Source organism: Tiliqua scincoides, chromosome 1, assembly GCF_035046505.1.
Source record: "Tiliqua scincoides isolate rTilSci1 chromosome 1, rTilSci1.hap2, whole genome shotgun sequence".
In the NCBI taxonomy this organism is placed as follows: Eukaryota; Metazoa; Chordata; class Lepidosauria; order Squamata; family Scincidae; genus Tiliqua; species Tiliqua scincoides.
Genome location: NC_089821.1, coordinates 173,429,520 through 173,442,157, shown reverse-complemented (window position 1 = coordinate 173,442,157; position 12,638 = coordinate 173,429,520). Strand labels below are relative to the sequence as shown.

The following is a 12,638-nucleotide window of genomic DNA, read 5'->3' as shown; positions in this document are numbered from 1 at the left end:
TGGATCAGTCTCAGAGGAGGGAAAATAGCTGAGATACAAAATGCTTTTCTTAGCACTTGCCTCTGGATGCAAACACCAAAGTGGTGGGGCAAATGATGGGTTTTAATACTGCAAACCAGAAGACTTACCGTATTTTTCGCTCCATAAGACGCACTTTCCCCCCCCCCCAAAAAAAAGTGGGGGGAGAAGTGTGTGCGTCTTATGGAGCGAATACTGCAAAGCTGCAGGCGTTCTCAGGGCAGCAGAGCCTCCTTGGCAGGTGCTTCTGCCCCTGACCAGGGTCCTGCCTGTGCTCAATGGTAATGCAATGGTAATGCAAATGCAAATTGTAATGCAAGTGCAGGCACTCAATGGTAATGCAAATGTTCAGCGCTTAGTGACAATGCACTTGCAGAAAAATACTACAGTACCTCATTCTACCAGTGCAAGGATGATAAAGCAGAAAAGGCTAGCATATAAAATTCCTTTTAAACTAGAGGTAGTAAAATATGCTAAGGAGCATGGAAACAGAGCAGCAGAGAGACATATTTTATTACACTATTTGGTTCAGAATATTTTTTTTCCTGTTTTCCTCCTCTAAAAACTAGGTGCGTCTTATGGTCAGGTGCGTCTTATAGAGCAAAAAATACGGCACTTATACTAGTCCAAAGTGAACCAAGAGTTCAAACTGGGGTTTCAGAACAAGATAAATTATAGTATTTTTGGATATGGAATGAATGAATCTGGATTGGCTCAGTGGTCACCCACCCCTGCAGAGTTTCCAGGAACCTTTCCATCTCCCAGTTTCCTGCTTGGCTTTATCTGATGACTAAGTTCTGGGGTCAGAGGGGAAATGGGATTTTGATTGAGTTTTCAACATAAGCTGTGGTCATCTTTGCAAAATTCCACCCTTCCTGTGACTTGCATGGGGGGTGGCGGCACTAACCCTGGATCAGAATACACATATCTAGTGCTTTACAGCCAAATCCTATCCAACTTTACAGCCCTCATGTAGGGTATGCACTGCATCTTGTGGTGAGAGAGTAGTTATGGAGTCCTCCACAAGATAAGATAATGTTCCCTTTTCTCAGGACTGCATTGCAGCTACACTGGTGCTGGAAAGTTGAATAGGATTGGGCCCTTGGTGAGAGTAGGTAAGTTCTGTAGCATTCTGAAGCTCTCCCAGATGACTCTGAACCTCTCACAAAGGAGAGATTAATACAACTAGGTTTAGGCAAGTTAACTCTCTAATGATCCAATCCTAGGAGAAGGATGCAATGATGGATCTCACAATACATCATCATTTCATCCCATGGGCCGTTAGTGCAGCAGCAGCTCCTGAGAACTGGCACCAACACAAACACCTGGAGGATGCACATGCGTGCTGTTGAACTCCAGATTGTCTGCTGTGCAAGTAAGCTGGTAGGGGGAGGATTGGGGTGAGAATCGGGCTGGGAGCAATTTGGGAGCTGGAGGGGGGATCTTGGTGGCAGCAATGGCTACTGAGATTTCCTACTCCCTGCCTGGACCCAACATGCCCCCTTGGACCGACTTGTTTTATGCCAGTAAAAGAGCTGGTATAGATACAAGTAGGCCTGTTGGGGACCAGGGAACAGCAGAGTAGGTAAGTAAAAGATTACTTTATTTACCTCTCCACTGCTTCCACCCATCGGTATGTTCAATGTCAATGAAAGCAGCCTAGGCACATACAGCTGCTGGAACAAAAACTTCATCCATGTGCTTGAAAAACCTGTGACTGTCAAGGTACCTGATGGTGTGAAGTCCTATGCATGTATTGCATACGTTACTATATAATGCAAGTACCTAATTATGTACATTATTGGTTCTTTCTTTACTAACATTGTACATGTGGACATTTGAGGCAGCGCCAAGGGGTTCTGTTCTGCTCCACACACACCCCCACACACACATGTTCACTGAACATATAGGGAGTGAACTAATGAAGAGCTTTTCTGTCATAGAATCTTGTGTGTTAGATTGGTTGTTTGCAGATCATAGTGAGCTCAAACATGCTTTAGACCTTGTGTGATTTCTGGAAGGACTTTTGAATCACTACTATGCTTATTCATCATGCTCTACCGAGCAACATGTTATAGGATTTTGTGCGAAGCAAGATTGTGAGTTGCATTGCAACAGGATTCACACTATAGCATTTTATTGTTTTACAAACTAAATAGTGGTGCTTGCTAGCCCTTGTGTGAAATGAGACACAGATGTTTTGAATCTCTGATTATGCCATGCCTTATAAATGAAACTTCTTGGGCACTTGAATCTCAGTGTCTTTCAGTTAGTCATCATGTGGAAGTGAGATTGAGCCAGTCTACTGCCTTGATTTAGGACGTATTGATAGAAGAAGTTTTCTGGCCATAAATATTGAGAAGGCAACTTATAAAGACAACTTTCCATGAAATAGTGTTTATCTCAAAATGTTTCAGGAATAATGGATACTGTCTTTTCCAACACCACTGTTTTATTCTTTTCCTGGCATGCCAAAGAATGTCTACCCCAAGTATGAGGGGTTTTGCTTCTGGTTTGAATGGCCTCATAAGGAGTTGTCTTATAGCTGCTGCACAGATTTCAAAATGTCAATAATAATAATAATAATAATAATAAAACTTTATTTTTATCCCGCCCTTCTTCCTAACGGGACCCAACCTGAAAGGCATGCCCTTGTCATTGGGAACTGATTACGCACATGTAATTCATAATGTATAAATTGTGCATATTCATACACTGTGTGCATTCAACCATTTTGCATTGTCATTGGGACTTAAAGTCCAATCCGAAATAACTCCTCACACAGCAGTGCAGCAGTGGCAGCATGGCCTCTGCTGTATCCACCAGTTGAGATTTGGCTGCTGGAGGTCTCCTCCAAATGTCCCCTTGCCCCAGGATAAGCCCCCGCAGCCACTATAGGTCAACTCGGACCTGTGCAAGCTCAATCATTGGGGCAAGTTCAAGTTGATCCATGAAGTTGGATCAGGACTGGGAAAGGTGTCAGGATTCAGTGTGTGGCACTGCAACTGAACCCACCCCTTCCCAAGCCTAGTCTGCCGTCCTCCCTGCCCCGTCACTGCCTTGTTTCACCCATCCCCTCCTTCATTCCATCCTCCCTCCCAACCCTCCCCTTGCCACACTCCACTCCCTATGTAGACTTTCCTGCTCTGGCAGGTCTGCCAATGCAAGCTTCAGTCTTCCCACCAACACTCTGGAAGCTAACAGCAGAACATGCATTCCACTGGCAAGGCAGACCAGTAAGTTTGAGCTACCCAGGTGTCTTTTTGAAATTTGTTTTCTTTACAAATATGACAGGAGGTGGAGGCAAAGAGGCATTCCTACAAGGTAGTTGGTCCCCCTGAGCAGTCCCCCTGAGAAAAGGCTTATTCTCCCACAGCTACTTTCAGACACCTTGCAGCTTTCTCTTCCTGCAATTGACCCTAGCCCTGTTCAGACATTCGTCAGATCATGGTACTCAGGTAGAGCACCCAGGATTCTAACACACAGGAACTGAGCATTCAGCATTCCAATTCATGGGGAGGACCTCTTCCCCAAGTACAGCCTTTGTCTCTGCAAATAGTGTGTTCCTTTGGCTGCTGTCCAATACGCCATTTCACAGGGATGATCTTTCCCAGGGCTTTTTTTCTAATGGAACATGGGGGGACGGAGTTCTGGCACCTTTTAGCAGGGGCCCCTCCCCTTCGGAGGCATTCCAGGAGGGGGGAGCAAAACAGAGGTGGGTGCTGGGGGATGCAGGGTGGGCAGGCGCCTGGCCCCTGCCTGACCGCACAACAACCCCCTCCTGCCCCATCTCCAAGCTCTCTCCTGAGCCCAGCCCGCCTCTCCTCCCCCTGCATTCTGCTTCCCCGCGCAGCTTCCAAGCCAGCGGAGGGCGCGGGGGACACGCGCCGACGCCGAGGAGGAGGACGGACAGCCAGCCAGCCAACCAGCCAGCCAGGGAGACGAGCTGCGGCACCCACGGAACGCCCAGGTACTGGCTTGGCGGAGGAGGAGGTGAAGGAAGCTGGCTGGTGCAGCCCCCGTGCCAATCTGCAGCACGAGCCTAGGCGTGTCTACTCAGAAGTAAGTCTCATTGTGCTCAATGGGGCTTGCTCCTGGGAAAGGGTGCATAGCCTTGCAACCTGAGAGCCCAAGCCTATGCATGTCTACTCAGAAGTAAGTACCATTGTGTTCAATGGGGCTTACTCCCGGGAAAGTGTCATAGCCTTTCAGCCTGAGGAGACAGGCAGAGGAAGGGCTCTGAGGCTGCAGTCCTCTCCACCCTTTCCTGGGAGGAAGCCCCACTGCCTCTAATGGGACTGACATCTGAGGAGACAGGCACAGGAGGGGCTCTGAGGCTGCAGTCCTCTCCACACTTTCCTGGGAGGAAGCCGCATTGACTCTAATGGGACTGACTTCTGAGTAGACAGGCACAGGATTGGGCCCTGAGGCTGCCATCCTATCCACAGTAAGCTCCATTCACTAAAGTGGATTTCTGAGTAGACAGGCATAGGATTGGGCTCTTAGGCTGCAATCCTAGGCACTTTCCTGGGAGTAAGCTCCATTGACTAGAACGAGACTTACTTCAGAGTAGACATACCTAGGATTGGGCTCTTCATCCTGGCAGAGATATATACCTGCACTCGTTTTCACATGCTAAGGGCAGGTGAAAAGGGATTCTATGTGTGTACAATGTGCTGTCCAGCCTTGCCAGAGATCCTCCTCATCCTTCCCCCACAAGCATGCCCTCCGCCAGCCAGCGTTTGCAGCTCCTCTCCAGCAATGCACAGCAGCTGCTCAGGGCAGCAGAGAACATTCAATTGCATGCCAAGCACCTTCCCAAAGACACAGAGTATTCTGATACCTGGATTAAACCATATTGAATTGCTTGTTTGCAAACGTAGCTGTTTCTATGTGCACCTAAGGACCCCTCTCGTGTAAGAATTCCTTTTTTGTTCTTACTCCCACAGTTGCTTAGAGTAATTTTACTACATGGAACTCATGTAAGCCATTTTTCGGAATCCATTCATTGCTTCCTCTCCTCGAAGTAGTGCCACACTACATACTACACGCTACAAGTGCACCTGTACAGTATTTTTCCCCATGTGTAGAAAAAGTAGCTAGGGGGAACGGGATGTGGAGATTGACAGCCCAATTCTATGCATGTCTACTCAGAAGTAAGTTCATCTTTAGGGGGGAAGCACATAAAAATAGTTTATTTCTCCAATAAAAAATGGTTTAAAAATAAATAAATAAATAAATAAATAAATAAATAAATAAATAAAAGATTAACAAGTTGTGAGTTCCTGCAACTTTTTTTTTTTTTTTTTTACAAAAAAAGCGCTGATCTTTCCCCATGTACCGCATTTATTTCCACAGATAAATGCTGTAAGTGCAGACAATGGGGAAGGGCAGAGATTATAAGCACATCAGTGTGGGAGAGGGACTTTCTACTCCTGTAGACTGTGTTTGGCGTCCCTCAACATGGCTCAGGACTTGCTCTCTCTCGCTCACATACACCCCTTCTGCTGAAGAGGTGTCACCTTCTCCGAGTTCTTCTGAAGGCTATTTCTTTCAGGATCCTCAAGAGAAATGTTCATTATCTGGAGACCATTACCTGTCATTCCCTCCCAAAGGAGATGTCAGTCAATCATCCTGAGTTACCAGTGGAATAAAGGAGTAGTCAGCCAGTCGCTGTTAAGTAACAATATTTGTAGAAAAAAGAAAATTCGATCATTTAGGATGGACTTTTGTTATTTGGGTTGGAGGAGAAAAGTGGTTTGTTTTAATGATACTGTGCATTTAGCTACTTTCTTCTTTTAAAATTTCTACAGCAAACACTGTTACTCATCTCCCATTATCTTCTAAAGTAGTGTTTCTCAAACTGTGGGTCAGGACCCACTAGGTGGGTCACGAGCCAATTTCAGGTGGATCCCCCTTCATTTCAATATTTTATTTTTGATATATTAGACTTGATGCTACCATGGTATGTGACTGCATTTGGGGAAATGTTGCACATCTGTACTTTGAGCAGGCTACTATGTATATGCTTTTAACAATGATAGTCAATGGGACTTACTCCTGGGTAAGTGTGGGCAGGATTGCAGCCTAGGATTGTTAAACATTTTCCTGCTTGATGATGTCATTTCTGGTCATGACATACTTCTGGTGAGTTCTGACAGATTTTCATTCTAAAAAGTGGGTCCTGGTGCTAAAAGTTTGAGAACCACTGTTCTAAAGGATGAAAGAGATACAGAATATTAAGATGCATTTTCTTTTTGTTTCATAGTCACTATAGGAGGTTTACACGATATATAGAAACTACGTATCAGCATAGACAGCAAATTTGCAATTGAATTTGGAAGCGGTATTGTAGAAAAATCAATGATATGCGCTTCAGGACAGGTGCGGTGCTGGGGGGAGAACAGTATGGGATGAAAAAGCTTTCCAGTCACATGTTTCCAACCGGTGGTTTGGCAGTAGATAATGTGCTCCAAAGGTGACTGGATGCACACATTATTTGCTTGCAGCCGTCTCTGTTACATGGCAGGATCTTGTTTCTACTTTATTTTATTTTGCTTACCACTTCTGCTTATATATCCTGTCGCCACCAGAGCATAAGAGTCTTGAATCTTTTTAATCATCCAACTGATCAAGTTTTAGTGGTTTGACCTTGCTCTTAAGCAGCCCTCTGCTTTCTTGCTGTGAAGAAAAGAAGGATGAATATAATGAAACACCAAACAGAGAGGCTGCTGCCTGATTTTCATAGGTCCTCACAGTGCTTCCTTTGATTAAGGGAGAACATTTCCTGCCAGCTGGCTCCAAGAACATGAGTTAGGCTTGTACTATTAAGGGAAAGAACAAAATCACATCATTTGTTGGGTGCCAAGTGTTTCCAGTGAATAGTGTTTGTATGTTTGCTTCTTAGCTTCAGTGAAGCATCAGAACCGATGTTCTACAGAGACAGGCATAAGCTAAGTGTGAAACAGTTTACAGGACTGTCTGAAAAGATCCACGTTTGTTTGTTTGTTTTTAGATTTACTATCCTATTCAGAAGGTGAGAGTTAGTGTAGCATAATGACTTACTGCCCAATAGTCAGGGCCTATGAGAGGAATTTTAGCAGGGAGTACAAAGTTTCTTCTGGGCCCCTTCCCAAAGAGGAAGGGCGGCAATGGGGACAGACAGAATGGGGGGGAGGACAAAATAGGGCAGGGGAGGGTGCTGACAGCCACAATAGTCTTTGGAGCTCAGGTCTACTAGGCTTCTTGATGCAAAGTTCAGGTCCACCCATGTGGCATTAGCAGCTAGATAAAGTAATATTGAAAACCAAACACCCTCTTAAGTCTCTCTAAAATTTTTCAAATATAGAAAATGGATTGTAGAATATTAGCATTATCATATTTAGGCTCACACTAGAATGGATCAAAATGAACTTCTGCAGTAGCTATAGCCCCACAGCTGTGTTCCTGAGCTTCTATACACTCCTTCATGGTTATGGGATCCACAAGCCAAAGAGCTCCTGCAGCAGGTCAGTTTCCTCCCAGATTTGACACTGTGTTAAGGAGGGTCATGGATGCTTTCCTGGGCCTGGTGTGTATGGCTTGCAGCAGTACTTAACACTGCATGCACATGGTTGTGCCCCAGCATTATGCGCTGGCAGTTAGTTCAGGTAAGACAGAAAAATGTCAGGTCCCAGGAACTTTCTGGGCCCCCTCCTTTGGCTCCTGGGCTCCCTTTCTGACTCTGGGCCCAGGTACAAATTACCCCTTTTACCCCCCTCTCCTAGGCCCTGCCAATAGTATCTCCCACCATTATCGATGATGCAGCCATGCTGACAGAGCACATGCTGCACCCAGAGGTGGAGGGTGGCATGGTCAGGAAGCCTGCCAGAGGCAAGTAAAAATATTTTCTATTTACCTCTGTGTAGACTTCCTGGTGGCCTAAGGGTCTCCTTAGACCTACTCCAAGTGTATAGCTGATGCAAGTCCAAGAAAAGGCATGTTGAAAAAAGAGAAAATAGGATCCTGGCACACACTGGTACTACTGAGATCCACCCTTTCCCTTCCTCTCCCCTTTCCTTGGCAATAGCACCCCAAAATTATGTCAATGTCCCAACTTTATCATCAAATAGCTGCTGTTATGTTAACGGGGTTCAATATAAGAGGAACTGTATATTTTCATCTCTCGTTGATTTGGCAACAGTTTGAGAAACCTTTGTCCGAGGAGCCTTTACGCAATGTATAGCATGGTTGTAAAGCTTTTCCTCTTTCTAAATTTGTGCAGGCAAGACCTGGCAATGTGTGAGGCTGAAGTGACTATCGTGGGAGTAACTACAAAGACAAGCATGCCCGGCAATCATTGGTCGACTCTCACTTGGCAAGAAACAGGACCAATATTTATAGGTGGCTTACCACAGCGTTATGCAACAAAGCAGGTATCATTACATTTTGTAGCATGCTGACATCTTATGGAGAACATGCTTCTTGGGCTTCCTAGCTCCAGTCACTGTGGTGTTTGCCCTGCAAGCACTTCTCTGTGGTTCAAAGGGTTGGTTCATGGAAGAACAGATGGATGAATGGAAAGGCAATAGGCTGAACCAGTGAATGTCTGCACATAACAATGATATTGTCATCATTTACAGGGGGGAATGCCATAATCTTGGATATTCACCAGATAATTGAATATCTCTTCATAGCAAGTTGGCAAACTCCACATTTTTTGTATTTGGTGTAACATGTGTAGATGGGGTTAATAAATCATGGCCCCAATCCTATGCTCTGCCACCAGAGACAATGTAACCACAACACAGAGGTGCATGCTGCATCGAACAAACAGGAGGCTTCTTCAGGGGAAAGAAGCATTTGCCCCATTGTGACCACAAGGCTCAGATTCAGACACCCCTCATTTTCCAACCCATCATGCCCCTTGGCTTACCTCAGACTTGCACCAGCAAAATAGCTAGCACACGTCGAAGGAGACCCATGAGAGCATAGGCTGGAGCTAAGTAAATTTTTTTACTGACTTCCTGCAGGCTGTCCAGTTTCCTTTCCACCATAGCATACATTGTGCACTCCTTGGCACAGCTGCATGCTATAATGTGGTGGGGGATAGGATTGGGCCGTTTGTGTGTGAGCTAATTCACTGAGAGCCCAATTCTATGCCTGACTAGTAAGCCCCATCGCAGTCCATGGGGCTTACTCTCTGGTAAGTGTGGATAGGATTGCAGCCTTAGACCCAGTTTGAATCCCCTTTTTGGTTTTTGAGCACTTTAATACATTTTTGTGCGCCTTCACCCTTGTCTTCATTTTCCTTTTGCTGCCAGATTATACAGTCACACTATTGGCCATTACACTGGATCACTGCATACAACTGTCTTCCCCCCAGTGCACATGTTACTTGTGTTTTAGAAAGCACTGCTGGTAACATTGACTGTCAATATTTCCGTAGGCTAGGGAAATCTACTCCAATCTACAAATTTTGGAAGGCATATTCAGGAAAGGGGTGCAGAGAGTTGGAAAATATAGATTTTTTTTGGGGGGGGGGAATATAGATTTTTATTTTAAAAGTTTCGTATGACAATAAATAATACAAAGGAAGGAAATCACATTTTACATTTTCAACTACAGTCACATTACATCAACTGTTTAACTAGAACACAGGTACATCACGTTATAGGTGGATCTAACCCCATCTAACCACTCCCACCATTTTTTCCACCTGTCTCTACTGGTTCTCACCCTTTCGTAAGCCACAGTGCCATATGCTCTGGAGACCACAAAGCGGACCCATCCCTGCGTGTTGGTGGACTTTTTCTCCTTTATTTCTTTGCCCCTTTGATTGCCCAGCGCAAAAAGGACATACAGATTTATCATAAGAACATAAGAACATAAGAACAGCCCCACTGGATCAGGCCATAGGCCCATCTAGTCCAGCTTCCTGTATCTCACAGCGGCCCACCAAATGCCCCAGGGAGCACACCAGATAACAAGAGACCTCGTCCTGGTGCTCTCCCCTACATCTGGCATTCTGACTTAACCCATTCCTAAAATCAGGAGGTTGCGCATACACATCATGGCTTGTACCCCATAATGGATTTTTCCTCCAGAAACTCGTCCAATCCACTTTTAAAGGCGTCTAGGCTAGACGCCAGCACCACATCCTGTGGCAAGGAGTTCCACAGACTGACCACGCGCTGAGTAAAGAAATATTTTCTTTTGTCTGTCCTAACCCGCCCAACACTCAATTTTAGTGGATGTCCCCTGGTTCTGGTATTATGTGAGAGTGTAAAGAGCATCTCCCTATCCACTCTGTCCATCCCCTGCATAATTTTGTATGTCTCAATCATGTCCCCCCTCAAGCGTCTCTTTTCTAGGCTGAAGAGGCCCAAACGCCGTAGCCTTTCCTCATAAGGAAGGTGCCCCAGCCCCGTAATCAGCTTAGTCGCTCTCTTTTGCACCTCAATCTAACCATAGATCACAGCACCTCCCACCTATCGTCTCCTCCCCTCCGTTGTCCCGCATTACTCATCCTCTTGGGTCCCCTCATACCTCCCGCTGGCTTCTTCCCAGAGACGATAGTCTCCCAGGCCTGTTGGGCCAGTTCAGGCCACTTGAAGGCCTTTGCTACACCCCTCCACAACTCCTTCACCGGCATACACTCTTGGACGAAATGGGCTACCGTTTCTTTCAGCAGCAGGGTGCCTATTGATCTAGAGGGTCCCAACCCCGAACAGGTCGGCCTCTTGCACCTCTTCTGATCTTCTTGCAACCATGGGTTTGCCGCTCCCACCCTGACGACCTGATGGAAAACCCTCCACCTTAATTCCCATAAACTATATGGGATTCTCTTCTTGCTAAAGGCACTGTGCGCCACCTTCTCCTGCAAGAGGTACGCGGAAAGGTGCGTCTTACTTTGCTGTTTCTCTTGGTGAGGCCTCATGATAAACTCCTGTACCGTCGTTTCATACACGTAACACTTGAGTTGTTTCCCTTCCAGCCCGCTGGTTTTATACAGCTTGGCCGAGAGCCCCATCTCCTTCATCAGAGTCACCACCTCCCTCATGTACTCCGGCAAAGATCGTTTTATCACTTGAGTGAGTACGTATCCCATCTCTTCTTTCGCCCACCATTTCTGTCCCCAAGTTGTCTTTTCCCAAGTGTCTACGAATTGGGCCCATACAGATGCAAAGTCTCCCCCTTCCTGTGGCCTCTGCCTCCATTTTGCCCAGTTGCCAAAGTTATAGGAGACAAAGGTCACCAAGAACAAAGGTCCGAGGGCCAAATCCCTAGTCCTTCTTCTTTCACTTTCTTATATGCCATCGCTCAGGCAAGAGGGAAGAAGGCAGTGCCCCACAAGAAAACAAGAACCTGATGGGTAACCTTGTCCACCACCTGTTTCGGCGGGGGATGTTTCACCGCCAAATTGGACGCCATTGGAACGCAATACACATTGATGTAATGTGCCCTCTGGTACAGGTTCAAGTTCCATTTTTTCCACCTCTTCAGTTTTTCCTCCACCTTAGAGGTCCACAGTTTCCAGTTCTCTTCCCACCCTCTTTGTTTCAGTCCAAAAGTACCTCAAATTTTTACAGATTCCACCTTTTGAACCTCTTGTTTCCTTTCATCCATTTCAAAAACAGCCCCCATGGCCCTCATCTCTGTTTTTCCCCCTCGACCCAAGAGAATAACATTTGGTTTTATCCTTGTTTATCATCGCTCCCGAGGCCCTGCTGTATTCATCTATTATTCCCTTCAATGTCTCCATCTCACCCACGTCTCTAACCATAACGTACACATCATCTGCGTAGGCTACCATTTTAATGGCATTCCCAGCCTCTGAGCTATTCCCTTCCCCACCCATGGCAATTCCCTTTATTCTGGGCTCTGCCTGGAGTATAGCCAGAAAAGGATCTAACGCTAAAACATAGAGGAGCGGGCTCAGTGGACATCCTTGGTGTATTCCTGATTCTATGGGTATGATTTTTCCCTTCCATCCATTTACCTGCGGCATAACTGATGCCTGCTCATACAGAGTTTTTATATAGTTTAGGAAAACATCTGGGACACCCTTTGCCATAAGCGTTTGCCAGAGATACTTTCTGTTTATTCTGTCAAAGGCCTTATATTGGTCCATTTGTAGAAGTATCCCTTTCCACTTTCCCTTCTCCACCATCTGAAAGATCTCTCTAACCAGAACTAAGGAATTGGTCATCTTTCTCCCTGGGACAGCACTAATCTGGGTCCTCATAATCAACTTAGGGGCTATTTTGGAAAGTCTGTCATTCAAAATCTTTGCTAAAATCCTATAGTCGATGTTTGTCAGAGTAATGGGCCTCCAGTTTTTAGGCAGAGTAGGATCCCCCTCTTTATAAATGAAGGTTAAGATTCCTCCATAAAAACTATCTCTAAATTTGTCCTCCTCCCATAAAGCTCTATTAAAAGCTGCGGCTAGGGGTTCGGCCAGTTCTTTCTGAAACAACTTATAAAAGGTGTAATTTAGTCCATCGGGACCTGGAGCAGTGCCGTCTCTTCCCTTTCTTATCACCTCCAGCACTTCATCTTCTGTTACGGGTTTAGTCATCTCCTCGGCTTCTTCCTTACTGGGTGAGTCATAGACATCCTAGGCATTTTCATCAAAAAGT

The 12,638-nt window shown here is 45.7% G+C and overlaps 1 protein-coding gene across 1 annotated transcript in view; it reads left to right on the top strand.

Moving 5' to 3' along the window:
• EYS (eyes shut homolog) overlaps positions 1–12,638 on the top strand; it is a 556,153-nt gene that overhangs the window by 289,656 nt on the left and 253,859 nt on the right. The window contains 1 exon segment of the mRNA XM_066622702.1: positions 8,282–8,432. Within this exon segment, the coding sequence (XP_066478799.1) occupies positions 8,282–8,432 (151 nt within the window).